Consider the following 22,082-nt stretch of genomic DNA (forward strand, 5'->3'; position numbering starts at 1 on the left):
TCAGAGTGATTGATTTGATCTAGTTTGCTTCAAGCTTTTTGATCTTCGAGCTTTGTCTCAACTCAATCTAGGCCACGCAGGCACGAGCCAACTCCATCTTAGCCTTTGTTGAAAGCTAGTCCGCACCACAACACCAAAACCCCCCCACAAAAAAAAAAAAAACCCCAGCCTCCATCTTGGCCTTTATTGCCAGAAGTACTTGTAACATGAAAAGGGTTTGAACTTTTGCATACATCACATATAAGATCACATTTACAAGGGTTATATCACTTGTGGAGATAAAACCCCCACAAGAAGCACTACAAGATCAACTCTCCGCCTCTAAGGCAGAGGTTGTTTGACAACTCTAAAAGACAAAAAACTACACAGATATGGTAACAAGGATTTATTAAGAAAGAAAACAAAAGGAAATAGAAAACCATCCAAGAATCAGAGAACGAATTGATCCATTTCATTCTCCTCGTCATCCAAATCAAAGGGGCCATCGGCTTCTTGGTTACCGCCCACCAAATACTGCAACAGGCCCACACGTCCCCAAAACACATCTTCTGTTGCTATTATCGGCATTGGTGCAAGCTCAGGCTCTTCACTTTGTAACGTGTGTTGAAGAGCATGAGGGCAATACTTTAGCAAAAATTTCCCTGATGGTTCAAGGATCTCGACATGAAATGCAGGAGACAAGGGCCGCCCCATAACTTTAACATGAGAAACACTGAATAGGAGGACATGATCAGCTGGCGTGTCACCACGAGTATCACAGCATTTATCAATTAAAAGGCAAAAAGACTAACCATATGTAGAGTAATCCATCCATTTCTTGTTGTTGAACCCTCCCCAACAGCTCGATCTGCAAAAATCCACCAATGCAAAGAGCAGGCTGTGAAAACTTGAAATGCTGCAACCGGTTTTCCTGCATGTAAGATGTTATTTCAGCTCAGTAACCCTGACAACTTGCTCATGCCATCACTCAAAAGTAAATCAACATCAAGCCAAGTAAATTTCCCACATCTAAATTAAAAATGAAAAAGGAAAGAAAGGAATAAGGGAACACAAACATAGGGTGCAAAAGGACCATCAAACTGAAAACAAAAAAAATGCAATTGAGTACCTGAGTCATTGCAAACTCCTCTGAAGTGTACGTCCATATGAACTTGTCATCAGCGGGCTGTTGCAATGGCAAGTATGAAAGATCATCCTCTATGTCTGTTGGTGATTTGGGATGTCCCATTCGAAACCTAACCGATTTGGCAGAATATATTGGGTCGCCTGGCTGAAAAAAGGCTGGAACAAATAACACAACAACATTAGAGGAATGCCTACTTTATGGATTCTCTTTCATTTTCTTCAAAAATTTACTCAGGAAAATAGAAGGAATAGGAGCTAGAACAGATAGCGTTCTCCACTTCCCCTTTCCCTCCCCAAAAGGGCCACAAGGAAGTAAAAAGAAAAGCGCGTTAGATAGGCAGAATACCGAACTTACCTTCAAATGGTTGTATGTCAATCTCAGTAATAACACAAAAATCAGCTTTTAGTTTGTAGATCAGTGTCTCAGGCACAGAAGGATCTTTATGCCCTTTACTTGACCAGTACGAAGCTCTCAATGCAAACCTGTCTCTTGGATCTAGTGTATTCACAATGCTTTCATCTGGATAATTATCTGTGCTGGAAGCACTAAATGCCTCTGCTATGCACTCAACAGGTGACGATATCAGTTTCGTAAGAACTTGAGACAGAGAAGCGTAAACCTTATGATTTCTCTCCAGGATATCCCATTCCATGGAATTGCTAGCTCCAGCATGGTTCAGTGTAATTGTTTGTGAATTGGATTCAGTTACACGTTCAACATTTGCTAATTGAGGATAAAATTCCACACACAGCTGCTTAGATAGCCCATTGGCAATTACTGCAGAAGATAATAAAATTGTCAGAAGGCTTGACATGATTTTCCTATTCCAGTTAATTCTCCATCTTCTCTTTTCAGACCATGGAACATGATATATGGAGGGTTCCACCACGCTGCATAACCTTTTCTTCTTTTGAAAGCCACCGCTAAGTGGTTTAAATTTACAAGATAGTGACCAGAAAAATTGATTCTAAAACAAGAAAGAGATATTTCCTGTGAAAAGTTTTAATGAAAGATTTTATAAATCTAGAATCATCTTGTAAATAAATGTGCTTATTAAATCAAGAATTGATCCACCTATATAATATACAGGTCCAATGCAATTCCACCAAATATGAACAATAAATACTTGAAGAATCACGTAGAGATCAAAAAATGCATATGTACGTCAAGTGATAACTAATCATCTATTCTTTTCATTCATCATTTTCAACATACTGATATACAGGTTTGAGAAAAACCAAGATAACATGAGATTTCAGGCTATGGTATTGCATTTTTAAGTTGAAAATATCAGAAGAGCAGATACCCAATAAATTCAAGTCCTAAATTTAGCCTCCTATTTGTTGGATGGAATACAATGCAAATCTATATGTAGATTTAAATCTCTTGACATGAGAAATACAGTTCAATTACACCCTTAAAGTTATAGATTTGTTATCAAAACAATTTTCATCTTTATTGCTTCATACTTCGTGCTTCAGATATTATACATTTAAAGTTAAGCGACATCTGCAAATGACAAACCTTTTCCCTGTAGATTATTATCCAGTCATACCACTATGGGCTTCACCAACTCAGCAACAAAGGTTTCACCAATGAATGCATATGCAAGTTTACATATCATGCTTGCTTAAAAAGGGGATGTTCCTTCACGTTTTCCATACTATTACCACAGCACTTGGCAACCAGTAGCTCAGAATAATAGGTGCAAGAATATGTTGATTGATGACTTCAACAACCGTCATACCAATCACAACATCATATGCAGATACAAGACAAAAGTGAAAAAGCAACTTTACAAAGATCTCACACCAGCTATATGATATTAGTACCAAAATTTTCCTGTTCCTTCTTCAGCCAGCCCCAACCCCCCCCCCCCCCCAAAAAAAACCCCAAAAAAAAAAGGTTCTTTTAAACTCGTCTCTCCAACAGCAATAACTCCTGCAATAAAAAATAATTCTGCAAAAAATTTTACCCATTGGCTTCGTGCTTATGTAACAATGACCCTCTAAAGCTTGTATTTATAAAAGTGACCTTCCAAAATAAATTGAGTAAGAAGGCAAAATCAAATTTTTCTTGGAAGAGCCGTTGACAAGATTTAGTCATATTAAGTAGCCGAAATGCTTCTGAATAAACTTTAATATTTCCACGCAACAAAACAACTTGTTTTCTGGATTTCAAGATTGTTGTTCACAGAATAGACAAAAAAAAAAATTATATAGGCAAGTAATTTTGGATTCTTATACCATGCTACCATATATCTGTAGAAAAGCCAAGTATATCTGCTTGCTTTCTTAAAGATATGTAACAGAGAATAGGTAGTAAATTAGATGTTACTATCACAATAAGAAACTAAGTCAACAGTGTGCGTCAAATTTATCTGTTCTATAAATTTGCTTCTTCAGAAATTATCTAGTAACTCTAATACAAGGCTTGACCTTATTTGCTTTATTTCCTTAACCAAAGACTTAAAAGGACTTTATAAACCAGACCCATCTGATTAAACAACACACTGACTAGTGCACCCAATCAATTTGGAGAATGAGCAACATTTATGCATCTATAACACAATAAGAAACTTTTGGAAAAACTTTTATCTCACCACTGAGCATGAAGTTTCAATCATAAATTCAAGAAAATACTACCAGACTTGTAATGCAGTATTAGGAATGCAGTAACAGATTATGCTTTAAGTTGAAATTTTCTCTTCCTTTTCTGTAGCTCCTTTGTCCAAACATGATTGCCTCATGAAGGACACTGAGCAACCCCTTCCCCCTTCTAGAATGCCTAACCTGCCTACATCTTAAAACTGCAGCAGAAATTATGAGCATAAGTCCCAAAGAGAACAAGGAAAACAATTATAATGTAAAAACCAAACAAAAACAATTACTCGATTTCTTTATGCGGGGTAAGTTGTCTAACAAAAAGCATGCTAACAGACTATGTAATATTGGGTCTAAGCATGATGAGAGTCTGTGAACCCTAACTTGGCACAAGGAACAAGTAAACTTGGAAAATAACAAGATAAAGACATACTATAAGTTTGTAACAAATTTATCACCATTTATTCTCAAGCCTCTCCCAAATTGGAATAATAAATCAGTCAATTCATGCAACAACAGCGAAACTAATTCAACCACATGCAGTATCATATCTAAATAGAGTCAGCAAGCAAACAATTTTTTAACGGAAAGCCAGAACAGCAATATGGAAATCTCAGAAATTATAGCTCACCAAAATCTCGCCAATAATGAGACACAACACTAGCACGGACTAAATCTGCTGGGTCATCCAAACGCTCGAAGATATTCAGAACCATGTCAGTTACAGGGGATTGTACGAAATCCACACATGCATCCATTTTACACTGATCAGCTCAATCACAATCAGAATTCTTTCAATGATTCAACCCCTCAAACCTGAATCAATTAAGCATAAGAAATTCAAAAACCCAGTAGCAAACTATCATATCCAATTGAATTAGACGCCAAAAATGGAAAACCACCGAAAAGGACAAATCTTTGCCCCCCCCCCCCCAAACCACCCACACACACACACACACAAGACATTAGCTTTCACCCCTAGAACCAAATAAAACACATCATGCAGTCATCGCGCCATTACATTTAAGGCTTCCAACCTCCCCTAAACACAAACAATGACGAAATTACAAACAGGAACCCACAGAAAGCGACAGTAATCAGGAAATCAGCAGCTAAAAATGCATCCTATCATCGAATACATGAATTAGGCAAAAATCAACTAGGAAAAGAAAACCCCATAAATCTATTCCACAATTAACTCCCAACTTCACACGAAATTGCGGACAAAAAGGGAATCCTGGGCAAATGCAGCGTAATAGAGTATAGACCAAGAAAAGAACAGGGTAGAATCATACCAGCTTGAATCGGAAGAAGGCAGAAATAGGAGCACGTCTGATAACCTAGGAGAATAAATGCCCAGTTTAGCAAAACGAGCTTTTTTGCCAAGTTTTTTCCTGCAAGTTTTTCTCTTACGAGTTCTTTTATAGGGGATGAGTAAACAGAGATAATAAAAGACATTAATTCTGCTTTGCACCCTTTAATTTAGGCCCGACTCCCATTTACATCCTTAAACTTCAAAGTGAGACATTTAACCCCCTTGAAAACTATAAGGGGCGCTTGGTTCTTGCTTTGAAATTGGAAAGGGAAATAGAATAATTCCTAGAAGGCCCACTAATGAGAGTTTTGGTCAATTCCTCCCAATTTGATCGGGAATCATGAATAACCAAATTTTATGGTATGATTTTAATATTTTAATTTTCATTGCACTGGACCAAGCGCGCAGTATTGAAATTATTGTAATTCCAAGTACCAAAACCCTTAAATCAAGCTACCCCTAAATGGCATATTCAGTTAACCTCTTATTGCAACTTTAAAAAAAAAAATCAAATTATTGGGGATATAAATGTAAACTTAGAAATTTCAAAGAATATTCCCTTACAAATTTTTTACAATTTTTTAAATTAAGGAATTTTTTCTGTTTCTTTCTTTTTCTTCCTTCTCCTTTTTTGGCCTTTCCTTTTCTTCCTTTTCTCCAAATCCAGATCTACCACCATGGCCAACGGCTTCAATCAATAGATCTAACAATATAATGCATATGCAGATTTCTCCATGGCTGAATAAAGTCTAATGATTAGAGAATAAAATGCACTTTGGTTCCTTGGTTTTAGCTTTCAGAAATCCATGATTTTTTTTTTTTTTTGTTAACCAATTCTAGTAATCTGGCTGGAATTGGCAATTCCGGCCATTTTGAGCCAGTGCTCTTTGTTGCCCCGTCAAACCTTCTTGATCTTTGTGAAGTGAATTAGAGCCTTCATATTATTCCAAAACCTTAGAGGTGGCAGTTTTTCATCCCATCAATTTGGATCTCAAGAAGCTATTGAGCTCCTCGGGGTCTGTCGGCTGGTGATAGGGTTGTCTCATTAGGTCCCAGCACCGTGTGATCAGGGTTCGATTCCCTCTACCGTCTTGTGTATCTTGGGAGGTGGGTGCACAAGCGCAGGGAGATTAATCCGAAAGGATATTCTCTGTGTTGACAAAAAAAGAAAAAAGAAGCTATTGAGCACATTAGTCTTCAATAATTGTTCTAAAAACTAAAAAGCTTCCCTTTAAAGTCCCAATCTATACTCGGAGGCAAGACGCTACTTCTGTCTTCAATTCTTGGAGATAAGAACTTTTACGTAGCCTATTAGAGATTGGAAATTGAATTGATAAGATGGCACAGCTAGATTTTTTGAGTGGATTCGTCATTCAATATGAGATTTTGGATTGAGTTTGGATCTTTCTTTTAAGTCTGAAAGAAAGAAAATGAAGAAAGAAGAAGAAAAGAAAACGAATAAAGGATGAAGAAAAAGAAGAAAACTTACCTTTTTTTTGAAGATTTGAGAGGCTTTTTTCTATTCTTTTTCCTTTTTGGTCTCATGAATTTACAATTATGTCCTCAATAAATTTAGATTATTTTGGTTATAATAATTAGTTAACAGAATCTCACAACTTATTTGTTAGTTTTCTACATTTCATCAAGGATTATAATTGAGTGGGACAGATTTTGTAGTTTAGGGGGTTCAGTGTCCCACTCTGAAGTTTAATAACGCAACTGTGAATTAGTCAAAATTAAAGGGTATAAAGTATAATTAACCCTAATAAAAGCAAGGCGTAGTGCAGCAGAGAAAGGGGCAAATTTTGGGGAGGTTCAATTTTGGGAGTTTGTTATGATAATAACTGATAAGCATACTTAAGGTTCGAATCGAATCGAGAAGCCAGCAGTAGTTTTTTCTTTTCTTTTTAATAACTTTTTGTATCTAATTGGGCTCTATTAGTCTTTCATCCATTAATTTTTGGATTTTTTGTGTATTTTACATAGTTCTTTTATTATTATTATTATTATTATTATCAAGGAGATATAAAAGAATTACTTTAGTTTTTTTAAACTTTTTTTTTGTGTTTTGTTTTTAAAAGTATTACTCTGGTCTCTAGTTACTGCTACAAATTGCTAGTGTAACAAAGCCTGACCAACTTTTTGGTGCAAGACCGTGTGGAAGGGGAAAAAACATATATATTTTTTTTGGTGCAGTACTTTTGAATTTACAATACATCCCTTAATGAGGTGATTACAAAACATATCTCTCTTGTTTTTTTGGCTAAGAGCCAAGGTACTCTAACTTGAATTGCTAACAGTATGGCCTGAAAACTCGACTCAAACTAGATAATGATCAAATTCAAATTGAGTTCAAACTACTCAATAAGGTATTTGACTTGACTTTAAGTAAAGAAAACTAAAACTCGAGTATGAATAGTGTATATAATATAACTTTCAATTTTTTATTGCTGAATTACATTTATAAGTAAGAGAATGATGATATTTACCAAAAAAAAAAAAAAAAAATCAAACTCGGGAACTCGATTGAGCTCTATTTGTAACCTATCCAGTAATGTATTTATAATAATTTTTTAAACCTTACTCAAGTAAGGTAAAATAAGAAATAAAAAGTTCAATGTAAAAATGGCAGGTGATGTCAAATCATAAATTTATCCGTATTGAATTTGCTGTAATGCATGTTAACTATGTGCCAAGATAATACTAATAATTTAGATTATGGAACCTAGTAGAAGTTTGAAGGAACTGGAAGCTTAAACCAGATTGAGTTATAGTATATATTTTAAAATACAAGAAATCGGATATGTTACTTCATCCAGTTTATAAAGAGTTTTCACACTGCCATCCATCCATTTATCAAGAAATAGGATGATCGAATAATGGGGTAATATATTTCCTATCCTATAAAATGCTTTCCATGCATAAGTCATTGGGCTGGTGGCCACCACTAATGTATTAAAGCTTGGTGGAAACCTTGCCTCCCATCAATTTGTCACATTAAAGTGGCTTAAAAATTCAGGTGAGTGCGTAATGCATCTGTATTGTCCGGTGATGATTCAGTTCCTTCCGAACTACTCTGGAACCTCAAAAAAAAGCATCAGGGGAGATAAAAAAACTTTATAAACCTAAAGTTTGTGGATCAAAATTAATGACATGGAAACAAAAAGGCAGCACTTCCATGTCAAATGAAACAGCGTCATCCTCTTTAAGATTTTTACAGGAATATACCACTACAAAAAATACAAAGCCTTGGCGAAAACCAAAACCATTCAACAGAACGGAAGAACACAGGGAAAACAAAAACAGGATTGCTTCTTCCTAATAAAAATCTTTATAAATTACAGGGCCTTTTTCACAATTGTATTACCTGGAGCTTTTTCACGGTCTACAACAAAGATCTACTACATTCTTTCCTAAATTACAGGGGCATATCAAAACCGAATCTACATATAAACCTCCTTTACTATGAGTGCAATCAATCTGAGTGAGTGAAAATTTTACCCTGGTCAGTGCGTTGGAATCCTCAACAATGAAGTCACCTACACGGTAGTTTACCCAGCTTCCCAAATTATCCAGTACACAACGACTCACAGCATGCTGACCATCCGAAGTTGTAAACTGAAACTGCACTGGTTTTATGTCCCAGCCATGTATGTTATCAGAAGCATACACCCGTCTTCTTCCGAGTCTCTTATTAGTTGCCTTTCCAAGTTTGAGTCTGAAAAACAGACTATAGGTGCCTACTGGAAACTGGAATTTGAAATCTCCAACTACCTCAAGCCACCAGATTTGTTGAAGATAGGCGATAGTTTGGAATCTACAGGAAAGAGCAACCGGTTCAGCCAAACGAATACGATATTCACAATGAAGATCCATATAAGAGTTGCATGGTAAAATATAGAACTCAGTTACACGGCTTAGAGGTCATAAAGATTCATAAGAAGGCCCTCACTCTAGGATGATTCATCAATCACGAATCGTGATTAAGGGCATAGTTTCTGTGGATCCCCTCCCGCAAATGTTCAAAATGAAAGACATACTTTACCCTTGGTGGTCATAACATGTAAAGAGGTATCCAATAAAGCTTAGTGGTCACACTACAACCATCTAGAATGTCACTGGGGCTACATGACCGCAAATCAGACGAGAGAAAGTAAAACCTCAGCACAAGTTGAAACTGATCGTTGCTATGAAAATTGACGATGGTATACGCATTGTTAAATGAGTGTCATGGATCTAAAATTGTTGCAATCAAGAAAAAACTTCCCCTGTAATTTGAAATAAGTAGTCATAGACAGGTTTTCTGATTACATGCTCAAGAAACAATGTGCTCGTACTGGTAGCCTAGCAAACATTTTCTGAAAGAATATATGTGAAGAAAGTCTTTTGGGCCAAATTTGCTTATCAAAGAGCTTCACGAGAGCAGAAAGAAGATCAGTAATAGAAGTCTGACAAATTAACTGCATGTGATATAGGTGTAAGCTGATGGTTGACACTGTTTGGAGACTCTTCAGGACGAAACAGTTAAGAACACTTGGCAAGTAGAACTCATCCTGCCCTTAGACATATATTAAATATGCTTTCAATTATGTGGATCATGTTGGGCATTAACTGGTGTAACCAACACATGCATATACTACTTAGAGGTGGATATGACAATTAAGATATCTGCAACTACAGCTGATAGAAGTTGCATCGAGATGAACATCCTTACCCATCTTATCACATAGCCAACCATCATATGAAGGGGCCTTATATTTGCCACTTAGAAGGTACAATTAATGCATCCATTCACACACATATGCCAAAGTACTGGCATCTCAAATGTTGAAGCAAAATTTAGTTGCAACCTTAAACAGGAAAACTTCATCCTTCCTTGCCTTTGTCGACTCTTCCTCATAGGCCCTACCAAACGTGGCACTTGTGAAGTCTCTGAAAACTCTTCATCAAGTTTTCCGTATGACATTCGTACTTCCATCAATGGTCAACAACCTGCCGGTTTATCTCCAAGAGCATCTCTTATTGTCCTTGATCCAACAGTTAATGCAGATTTACACGCACAGCTAAGAAACTATTGGCATCTAATATGGATGGTGGAGTCAGATCTGAAATTTAAAACCTCAACCTCAACATAAAAATGAAACGACCCATTTCACACCAGTTTTTCTTTTTCCCATCCACCTCAATTTTCACCAAGTCACAAAATTATCTTTTGTTGTTATAACACAAACACGACATACTATTTGACCGAAGACACTGCAAACAGAGCATCAAAAAAAAAAAAAAGATCAAGGAAAAACAAAACTGAAAAAAGGACAGCAAAAGAAACCTATTCAAGAAGAAATTCACAAACTTGATACCCTTCTATTTAGGGTAGTCCATCCTTTGCAAATAATTTTGCACATCACATGTAAAAATGAAAAATGGGCGCATTATTTCTTCATGTAACTTAGGCACTATTTTTCAGTAAATACAAAGGTAAATATACACAAATACACCCCTCAAAACACAAATAACACATAATTACCAACACAGGCATGAAATACAAATCCTCAAATTCACACACAGATTACGAGCTTAAAATTATCCCAAATTTGTGACTTAACTGACCTAGACTCATCAGTGGCAACGTGCTTCCAATATCGCCTATCATCAATTCCCGTTATGGTCATCGCCTTCCAAGATATTGATAAACATACCCCTCCAGTCTTCTTATCAATCCAAACCTCCTATTACAAGCAATGAAACAATATGCTACTTCACGCAAGTTTTGTGCGAAAAATAAAATAAAGTAAAATTTAGAGCAACTAAAAAAAGATTTCAGAAATTGATAAAGTTGAAACCTTTGTGCCAGCATCAAAAGAATTGGGCTTGGATAGCAGCGCAAAAATATCCCTTTTGCCCAGAGGAGTAAAGGGTTCATCTTGAAGCAATATCTTGAGGATATAGGGATAAGTGGAAGGCAGTTTAGGCTCCCAGATAAAGTCAGCAGAGGAAGCATCCCGGAAAGCCCGGTTGAGACGGGCTAACTTGCAGATCTCCGGGGGATCCAGATGGGACAAGACTAAAGCCACGCAAGATTCCGGTATGTCACTTAATTTTGCTTTCAGTGACGGGCTAAGCAGCAGCCCATTTGGGTCTGATTGTTCCATGGAAGAAGCATTAGCGCCCATTTTACATGCAGAGATACTAATTGTCACTGGAAAACAGAAGAGGAGACTAAAAGGGATATCAGAGAAGGACAATATAAGAGGTTTCTGGGTTTTCGAATTTTTAGGCCACTTGAGGGTGGTAGTGTGTAAGTGTGTGTTTTTGGGTGGCGGTTGTGTTGGGAGGAGGAGAGGACATTTGGCAAATTGGTCTATTTTGGGAATGAGTTAGGACTCAGGAGGAGGAAGAAGACTGGGGGGACCGAAAAAGGCAAGGTGGGGTGGCGGTTTGCAGAGGCCGGGATCTTGATTCTTGTCGAGGACGACGTGGAAGTGGGGGAGGGAATGCAGTGGACGCGTTTTTTGGAGAGTGGGATGCACGGTCAGATTATTTCTGCGTTGATAAGTGGAGTTAGGGATTGGTGTAGTTATCACTTATCAGGAGGTTTCCGTGGGGGAGTGTCGGATTTGGAAATATCCAGTCATCCACTAACTACCGCTGTTCACTTAATCTTATCCGTAACTATTCTGCATATCAGGCAACAATTTGTTTTAAGTCAATTCAAGACAAAAAGGTGAGATACGATTTACGTGAGATAAAAAGTTGATTGAAAATTGTGTGTTGATAATGCAAGCAAGTCAGTGTGTGTAAATAAGATATAAATAAGGTGTAATAATTTACAATCCAAACGCACTAATATAAGGTTATTATTTTTAGATTTTCCTCACAGCTACTCGTTAACACAACTAAATTCACACTTAAGTTTCACCTAATGTTAATCTACCGTGCATATATATGTATTTAAATGATTATTAACTTTTCTAACATATCATGTATATACATATACTAGTAATTATTATTGTCTCTTGTATTTATATACTTTTCCTAATCAATCTTATATTTTTAATTATCTAACACCTGAAATACATTTAAACGAGTGTCCATTCAGACACACCCTTATTTTTATAGCATTAATTCATGAAACATAGTTACCAATTTATCATTCAGCAAAGAGGAACTTTTGGTGCTCATTGTAACTGCTTATCCTAATTTTCAAGTTACTATTTTTGGGGTGTTTTTGAAAAACTTTGAAGTAGCATCTTGCGTGAAGTTACTATTTCAAGTTTTTAGAGTATATTTTGGAATATTTTTAGAAAATATTTTTAGAAAATATTTTGGAATATTTAAGAGTAGAAGAGTTTCTAAAATGTATTTTGAGATATTTTTTAAAATTTTAAACTAATTTAAATTAATTTTAGATTACCCTTTAGAGTACTTTTTAAAAATTCTTATTATATTTGAAAAAATAGTTTTTGAAAAACACTCCAAAAACAGGGGATGCAAACAGAGCTATATAGTTGTATACAATTTTTTTTTGGCTCATCATGTTAAATGCTAACAAAATAGATAGGTATAAACCCGTATCAAGGACAGTAGCAATTACACTGAGCTAGTGATTAAGACAAATTCAATATGCTTGCAATTAATACAAAAATGTTTTGTACAAATTTAACATTTTTTAGAAACAAATGAAAGGAAAAAAGAAATTAAAAGTGATGAAAGTGGAGTACCAAAATCTGAACAAAGTCAGAGAAATAGAATTAACCTCTTTCTTGGATAACTGGATAAGTTGGTGTGGATGAGTTCTGACTTCAGATAAATATGCAGTAAGTGCAATTTTGGGAGCAGCAAATAACCTTTTTTGTGATTGTATGAAATTCCCACGTTATATATTGTATGCATATATAGGTGTTAATATCTGACCAGCAATGCATGCTAGTATATTGAATTGACTTGAGAATCATGTTTTCTACTTCAAGAATCATGTGTCAAATTAACTAATTTTACTAGTTTTATATTGAAGTTTGGAAATGGCTTATTGATTTTTCAAAAGCTGCTTAGAGAATGAAAAGGAAGTATAATTAATGTCATAAAACGACTTTTACATATATGCTGATAAGTCACTGATCAATTATCTTCTTTTGTTTTTTTTTTTTTTGTATTTTGTCATGTAATTTACTAAATCCCTAATTTTAGGATGGTATGTTCTTACAATTATTTTAGTTAACTCGTGCTTCAGTTAAAATTAGAAACTAAAATTACATGGTTGAGAAATTGATCTGTATTTAGACCTTTTTATTTGTTTCATTTATTTGCGAAGCAACAAACACAAGGCCCTTGGTTAATTTTTTGGCAAAATATGAGCAAAATGTAAATTAATAAAGCTATTTCAAAACTTGACAAACCATTTTATCTTCAACTAGTAGGAATGTCACGTCCTATGTGTGTGCAAATCTAAAAGGAAAAAAAATTAAATATATTAAATTTGTTAGTAATTATTGGAGGTTTTGTTTTAGAAGTATGGATAGAAGAATTGTGTGTTTTCTTTCGTTTCCTTTTTTTTTTTGTTTTGGATAGGAAGTTGTGGCCAGTTATTGCCTCACTGCAATTTTTGCTGGGCTAATAAAATGGGGGTCCGTATATGTGTTTGTGTGTGCTTATTGTAGTGATAGTTATGTAGGAGTGAGAAGTTTAATAAATAAGATATGGATTAGATAATAGTGAATATTAGAAGGGTATCTTTGGTAAAAACAAATAATGACACTTTTTTTACACCAAACCCTATTTAGACTTTATATATAGAAAGATATTTTTTTACACCATACCCTATTTAGACTTTATATATAGAAAGATATTGTTCAAAATTTAAAATATATTTTGTTCATATTACTTATAGGGAATAATTTTTATACATTGTTAGTGTAAAGATATTTTATACAAACATATTTAGATTGAATGTCATATCATTACTATTCAAATTTTAAATTCACTTTTTACCCATGCGTCATACATCTATACTTGGTTGTGTAAAAAATCTTTACACTGACAGTGGACGCAACATTAATCCTTAATTATACGATTAAGTTCATTAGATTGTACACGCTTAATGTCTTGATAAAATTTCAATTATCACCTGATCAAGTCTCCATACGAGAGCTTTTGATGAACATCATGTACTTCAATCGATGTTACGATATTTATAATTGCTATTTATTCATTTATTTTTGTTTAAAGAGAGATTCAAATCTTATAGGACGATGGTGAAAGGAGGGATGCTTTATACTTTTCTTGGCGTGCCCGCTAAAACAAGGAATACTAGCAAGAGTAGAGAAGAAGGTTGTCAAAAGAAGTTGGTTTAATTGATAAAAATAGATTACTTCTGCATTAATCTAAGAGTTATATTAATGAACGACTTGTAAGAAATCCTGTAAATGACTTGTATAATGCATGTTCTAACTCAGATTAACAGTGACCGGAGCCAAATTTATCCAAACTTTTTCATAAAAAAAGAAGAAGAAGAGGAGGAGGTTATGAGCTGCAGCTTATACGGACTTGCTGTGGATCACACGGTCTGCAATGAGATGTCTATTCGATTTCTCCTTGCAAAGATAAGCGGCCAGTTGCCTAAAAATTTCCTCATAGGGTCGCCACTTGGCGCAAAAGATTCTAATAAGAAAGACGGACTTGGCAGCTACATGGAAAAATCGATTGTTTTTTCTTTTTTCTTTGATATAAATGTTTCTGAATATTGGATAATGAAGGAAATGTCATAATCTCCACTTGTATTCAATTTTCTTATTACCGCGTTATTTTGCTTCAGTTGGGAAATAAATTGATTCACACCAACTTGCTTACATATTACAAAATCACGTACCTCTTTTCCTTTTTTTCTCGATGATGAATCATATAGTTCATACCGAGTCAAATACCTCATTTTCTTGAATGCAACCAAAGTATTTTGTTTCGTTTCTATTGGCTAAGGATGACATGTGTTGCTGTTGGACGTGGCTTACATTCTCTGATAAGAAGCACGTTCTAATCCGTCTCTTTCACACACACATATATACTCTTGGACTAAAAATGAGAAGCAATCACCTTTTTATAAAGGGATAATCTCACAAACCTCCCCTGAGATTTCTCACAATTACAAAGAGCCCCCTCAGGTTTTAAAAATTACTTATACCTCCCCTTATTTTTACTGTTTAGTAACAATGTAGGTCCAAGAACTTATATTTTTTTTCAAAAATCCTAAATTGCCCTTTTGCACAAAACTAAAAAAGAAAAATATAGTATACTCAATCATTTTCTTCCACACTTTGCATAAATCAACAAGCCAAATCCCTAACAACTATCCAAAAATAAGTTCTAAAATCAAGTATCCATCCAAAAGATCCCAAATTGCATATACAATATTAATACTTGCTGCGATAAAAAAAAACACACACACAAAACCCCATTGATAACCAATTTTATACCCTCAAATTAAATATCAATACTCAAATACCTTTTCAATATAAGTTAATTTGACGTAGAACCATCATTACAATTCTTATATGGCCTTAAAAATATTAATATCTCAAAAGTTGAGAATAAATTCTTACCTCCACAATAAATCATAATAAAAAATTTCTAATCCAATGAAAGAAATCATTATGTAATTATTGATATTTTATAAAAGTTTTTCTTAACAATAAATAAAATATGATAAATTCCACATCTTTAGTTCTTCTTCCTATTTCAATCATCAATTTCATTATTTATTTATCTATCATTGTGAGTCTCTTCACTTCCTTTTAGTTTGACACATAATCTACTCCCTTTGTAGATTTTGTAATTTCAATTTGCTAATATCCACAAAAATGAATATAATAAAAAGAGGTTATATTAACTAGAAAATAGAAAAGAGATAAAAAAAATATATTTTTTTAGGTTTTGTAAATTTATTGCCTTAAATTTAAGATTGTCTACTAAGTGGAGGGCATTATAGGTATTTTACTATGTTAAGAGCGGTAAGTGTAATTTCTTAAACCTGAGGGGAGCCGAGTGCAATTATCGGAAGCCTCAAGGGAGGTTTCTGAAATTATCCCCTTTATAAATACATTTTTCAACCTATCTTTTTATATTTTCAATTATTTTTCTATTTCACATACATTACATTACAAAAAGTGTTACAGTAATTATTCCAAATAATATTTCAAATAACACTCTATCCAAACTCTATTTCTTTTGCTTTTCCTCCCTCCAAAAAAAAAAAAAAACTGTTTCTTTCGCTTTAGTTGGTCCCTCTACATATGAAAGATAATCAAGAAGCCTAAAAAGTTGAAAATTACTTGCAGCCCTATTTTTTTTTTTTTTAACTTGCAGTTTCTCGAAACACAAAAGTATGTGTAAAAGTATATGCAATTCAAAGGGTAAATAATAACTAGCGTTGAAGGCATACTTGATGTGTGTGCAACTACAAAAATATATTTCAATTTTTTAAAGATATTGGTTGAAATAATTTTTTATAAAAATTGATTATATATATTTTTTATACATACATAGAAAATTCCCATTCATATAATTAAAATGTACAAATAAACTATTATCTGACAATGGATAGTTATGAGAGAGGTGTAAGGAAATACTGTAGTGCGTAGTTAGATGTGAAAAGTAATTTAGGAAAATCATAAAGTGACAGATTTGAATTGAAATCAAAAAGCACCCTCCCCCCTTACATATACTACAGATGCATAAACAAACTATTATTTGACAGTTGATAGTTATGAGAGAGATGAAAGGCTGACAATGGATAGTTATGAGAGAGGTGTAAGGAAATACTGTAGTGCGTAGTTAGATATGAAAAGTAATTTAGGAAAATCATAAAGTGACAGATTTGAATTGAAATCAAAAAGCACCCTCCCCCCTTACATATACTACAGATGCATAAACAAACTATTATTTGACAGTTGATAGTTATGAGAGAGATGAAAGGAGATATAGTAGCGGGCAATTATATATAAAGGGTAACATAAAAGTATCACAAAGTAATAGGTTTTGGATTACACACAAAAATCCCTTTCCTCTTTATATAAAGTATAGATGTTTGAAACTTGTGAATGGTTTATCTTCTCCGTTTTGTGTGTTTCATTATTGATGTGGGGGTGTGGCACAAAATAGAGAAGTCTTATAGTAATATCATGCAAATTTCATTTTCTTGGATGTCCACCAATACAAAGGCTGTTCGTGGATGTCGTTCTTTCAGTTTTTTGCACACGGCAAACGTCCGATGAATAGTAGTATATATGCATTCGTTAAAGGACACAAACAAGAACGAATTCTTTCGTCTACGAGATGAAGTGCTAAAATACAATGCCATCCTTGTCCAAGCAAGATTGTCATCCTTCAAACATTATTATCCTCCTGAAACAACTTCACAGGCCCGTTAAATGCAATTTGCTGTTACAAAATGCTCACCATCCCTTCATCCTTCCCCCACTATAGTTGCACTTTTGCCTTTCACTGAAAAAGTGACCATTTTTTAACGCAACTTTTTTATGATTCTCCTTTCAAACCACGACTTTCCGGCCAAATTAAACAAAACCCTCAACAGTTTTAATTATTTTAGTCCCAATTAGAAGTATGGATAAAATTTTGTTGGTTCTGCAAATTATTATGCTAATCAACGTCCATATCACATGACACGGCAAATGAGCCATTGGGGGTGAGGAAGGGACACATTTCCATAAAGCGACCACTTTTCTGAGTCAGCACGAGCTCTAGACAAGAAGTGCCTTCCCTTCCATACACACCCAGGCAGTGGCAATTCCAGACACCAGTACTGTTTACGTGCACGAAAATGCAGCCGTATTGGAAATGTTCAAGCAATTCTTTTTGGGTAAATCAAAAATTTGCGTGGATTCAGTCTTGATCACTATCCCAAGTCGGAGCATCTCTTATCAATCATAAGTCGCTTATAAGGGTTTTTATAGATGGTTTCGTTAACGCAATCCTTACATCAATGCCAAAATTCAAATGCATGATTGTTGTTGAAGAAGTATCCCAACTTTACTAATCGAGTCACCTTACATTCCCGATAATGTTAAAGCAACGTGCTGCGTATATTGTTGGGTGCGATTGCTCATTCAGTCATTTGTCTGTTTAAGCAAGGCATGACCTCAATCTCATTTTTCATAATATGTATGATCCTAGATTTGCTGATTATGCTGACGATTTGTCTATAAAGTAGTAGCCTGCAAGGCCTACCAGCACCGGCTACAAGTTGCTGTTTAAGCCGGGCAGACCTCAATCTCATTCTTTTGTTGGTTTTTGTTAGGTTCAAGAATAAAGGATTATAATCCATATTGGTCCGAGAGATAGAGAAAGAGCGGTTAATATGTAAGTAAGGATTTGAGACTTAATGATTTAAAGTTTTGGATCAGAGTAAAATTCCTGACTTACATATTGATCTCTTTGATGAATTTTTTCGAGATGTTTCTCCCTATCGGTTTTGATGGGAGATTATTTGTAATTTGGTCCGCCACTCAATTAAAGTACTACTCCCTCCGTCCCATTTTGTTAGTCTTGTTTTCCTTTTTCGTCTGTCCCAAATTGTAGTCCACTTTCCCATTAAGGAATATAGTAATCTTTCAAATTGTCTAAAATACCCTTATTAAATATCTTGTTATTAATACATTGTTATTAAATACTAACCCACTACATTGAATACATTGAGCTTTTCCAATACATAGATAAATGAAAAGTCTATCTTTGTTATTTATTGGTACTATTGGTGGTAATTGAAACAATCAGGTGCACTATTGGCGGTAACTGATATTTATTGGCACCAGTAACTGATATTAATTGGCACTCTTCGTGATTAGCATAAGGGTATTTTAGGAAATTATTAATCTAAATTTATGTTTCCAACCAAATTAATTACACTTTCTTAATCTGTGTGAAAAAAAAATCAAGACTAACAAAACGGGACGGAGGGAGTAGCATGTAAGGCCAGCTGCATATCTAAAGGACCAAATTCCTTTTTGGCTAAAGAGTCAGAGAAATTTGGTTCGCCACTCAAATACAAATACAGGGGACCAAAATTACATTGGGAAGGCCAATTCGTGTGGTTCGACTTCGTTGGAGCATGCTAATTATGAATTTATGTCTTGGTGCATGCAAGTTTCCTATTGATGTTGGGAAGGCCCATAGTGTCTTATCTGCATTTCCAAAAAATACTACTCCCTCCATCCCATTTTGATAGTCCCGTTTCTTTTTTCACACAGTTTAAGAAAAAGTAGCTAATTTTGTTGGAAAAGTAAATTTAGATTACTATTTTCCTAAAATACCCTCACATTAAATATGGTACAATTTTATGGGAACTTGAATTAATGGTAAAAAAAGAATCAACTCTCATTAAATGAGGTAGGTTTATAGTAACAACTACTTGCATTGAATAAGGGTATTTTAGGAAAATTAAAATACAACTACATTCTTCAATTGGAAGGTGGACTATAATTTGGGATAGATGAAAAAGGAATACGGGACTATCAAAGTGGGACGGAGGGAGTACTACTTTATAACTTGATGTTGAATGAATAGCTTATCCAAATGAATAAGTTATCCGAATGAATAGTCGAACAACATCCCTCAAATTTTTGAGGGATGTTGTTCGACTGTGCCTTATATAGTAGTGCTACCAAGAAAGTAGGAATCATTTTTGCCAATTCATGTTTGATGCTAACATTCAGGACCAAAAGTACATAATTTTTTTTTTGCCCTCTGTTAATTTTGCCAATTCATGAGCGACTCCAAAGCTGGAAAATGATTAACTAACTGCATAGTGTGTGTTGGTTGTACGCAAGTTTTCTAGTGTTGTGATTGATACCTAGATATGGCAGGAAGGCCAATGATATCTATCTGGATTTCCGTGAGTGTCCGAATGAATGGAGAACCAAACAAAGCCACTACTGCATCGATGTACTAGAGGAGAAGAAGGTGTTTTTTTTTTTTGGGGGGGGGGGGGGGGGGTTGCAAAATTTGAGGTAGAAATATACTAGTTGCAGAACTGGATACCATGAGAATCCTAAAATATAACGAGATAATAAGGTAATTCTACTTTACCAGCATTTTCGAGAACATACTTCTCAAATACCTACTCATTGGGAATGTAATTTGTTCACTGATCACTAAGTTAGATATTCGCATGTTTTTTGCCATTTGTTGAAGTTGCTCTCCAGTTGTTGACAGTCATCTACAATCAATTCATTGACTGCCTAATAATGACTGAACCAGTTTGGAAGTTGAAAAAGATACCAAAACTAAACCATCTTACCTTCCATCAGGGAAATAACAGGTAGTAGTTTTTAGATCCTTAAAGAGGGGAGGGGGGGAAAGGGCCATAGTGAACTTACCTCAAGAGGGTCAGTCTCAACCTCCAATTCCTCCATCACAGGGGCATTCATGCAGTTTAACAAGTTACATGTATTAGTCTTTGACCAGTTAGTCTTTGATCAGTTAGTCTTTAACAAGTTACATGTATTAGTCTTTGACCAGTTAGTAAAGCCATCAGACCTTATAACAATGACTTGAAAATTAAAAACCTGGTTTGATACTTGGTCTTTTATACTTGGTCTCTTGTGTTTATCAGTTTTCCTGGCGTCATTTTTCACCTCTTTTCCGCTATCTTCTTGAGCAATTTATCTGGATTTAATTCGATCGGGCTCATCAGAACCATAGTCATTATCCTCGTTTCCTCTTGTTCAAACTGTGAATATTTCAACATGACTCAATTATAAACCTTAGAATCAAATAGATACAGTTGAAGCGTATTCATCAGGTTTCTCAACTGCCTTACATCCCCTCTGGAAGAAAACGGTTGGGCATGAGTTCCACAAGATGAAATTCTTTGGTCTCATAGATAGCAAAAAAAAAAAAAAGTTTTTTTTTGAAAGGCAATGGACTTGACAGAGAACTTAAATGCAAGGGAAAATCGTTCAAAACGTCCCTTACATTTTACAAGATGACTTTTTTCGTTTATAACTTTTAAAAGTATAATTTTACGTCCCTTACAAATTCACATTGACCAAATTTGGTCCCTACCTAGGTTTCCGACTAGTTTTTTTATCAGAATCCGCCACATGATTTGCATGTGATTATTTTTTAAGGGCAAAATTGTCAAATCAAATTTTTACATAATCTGATTCATAGTCCCTCACATTTCACAAAATAAATTTTTTTGTCCCTAACATTTTACAAAATGAATTGTTTTGTTCCTCACATTTCAAAAATTGAAATTTTCCATCCCTCACATTTTTCAAAATGAATTTTTTCATCCCTCATTGATCATGTGTACGAATAGCTTTTTTTCTATAAATTCACGTATATGTCTATTTGTCTTTACCTAAACAGTATGAATAACATATAATTTATCTTTATTGAATTTCATCTAAACATGCTAATTGTAGTTATACACATGCTATTAAATAGATATATATAGGGGTTTAAAACTAATAATTTTGTTTGAAACCCATGTATATATTTATATGATTTCACCATTTGAACCTATTCAATATTTGTGACTTTTCTTTTTTTTGTAATAATTTATTTATTGAGTTGTATAATAAGATCATCTAATTAATGGGTCCTAACTCGAATTCTATAATTGTGCTAACAAATTTCAGTTTAAATCTAAAATTTCTACTCGACACTTTTATGACCAACAGTTGAATTACTTGCCTTGTGATTGTCTTAAAATTTGAAAGTGCCAATCACTTATTTCTTTTTGTCGTATTTTTCTTTTTATTTACTATTTCTATCCAAATTTAATTTGATATAAACACTCGATAATATTTAGGATTAAATGTCTTCTTTATTTTCAATTTTCGAGTAAAAGAAAATGAATATAAGTGAAAAACTAACAATTTTTTTAAATCCATGTATATATCTATTTGATTTCACTTGAGCAGTACGAATAGTATGCAATATATCTCTATTTGATTTCACATGCTATTCGTACTGTTCAAGTGAAATCAAATAGATGTATACATGGATTTAAAAAAAATTATTC

The 22,082-nt window shown here is 34.4% G+C and overlaps 2 protein-coding genes across 2 annotated transcripts; both read right to left on the bottom strand.

Moving 5' to 3' along the window:
• Positions 1-199: 199 nt before the first annotated feature.
• On the bottom strand, positions 200-5,163 carry LOC113733120 (F-box protein At4g00755). Its single transcript, XM_027259293.2, has 6 exons — positions 5,025-5,163; positions 4,361-4,545; positions 1,481-1,903; positions 1,109-1,281; positions 792-910; positions 200-712 (listed from the first exon to the last, which is right to left on the bottom strand). Exons 2-6 carry the CDS (start codon positions 4,485-4,487, stop codon positions 430-432), a joined length of 1,125 nt encoding a protein of 374 aa, XP_027115094.1. The 5' UTR covers positions 4,488-4,545; positions 5,025-5,163; the 3' UTR covers positions 200-429.
• A 3,175-nt stretch (positions 5,164-8,338) lies between these two features.
• Positions 8,339-11,592, bottom strand: LOC113733121 (F-box protein PP2-A13-like). The gene is made up of 3 exons (XM_027259294.2): positions 10,888-11,592; positions 10,655-10,773; positions 8,339-8,861 (listed from the first exon to the last, which is right to left on the bottom strand). The coding sequence occupies exons 1-3, from the start codon at positions 11,215-11,217 to the stop codon at positions 8,423-8,425; spliced, it is 888 nt and encodes a 295-aa protein (XP_027115095.1). The 5' UTR covers positions 11,218-11,592; the 3' UTR covers positions 8,339-8,422.
• Positions 11,593-22,082: the final 10,490 nt, after the last annotated feature.

The sequence above is a fragment of the Coffea arabica genome, chromosome 2e (genome assembly GCF_036785885.1).
Source record: "Coffea arabica cultivar ET-39 chromosome 2e, Coffea Arabica ET-39 HiFi, whole genome shotgun sequence".
Taxonomy (NCBI): Eukaryota; Viridiplantae; Streptophyta; class Magnoliopsida; order Gentianales; family Rubiaceae; genus Coffea; species Coffea arabica.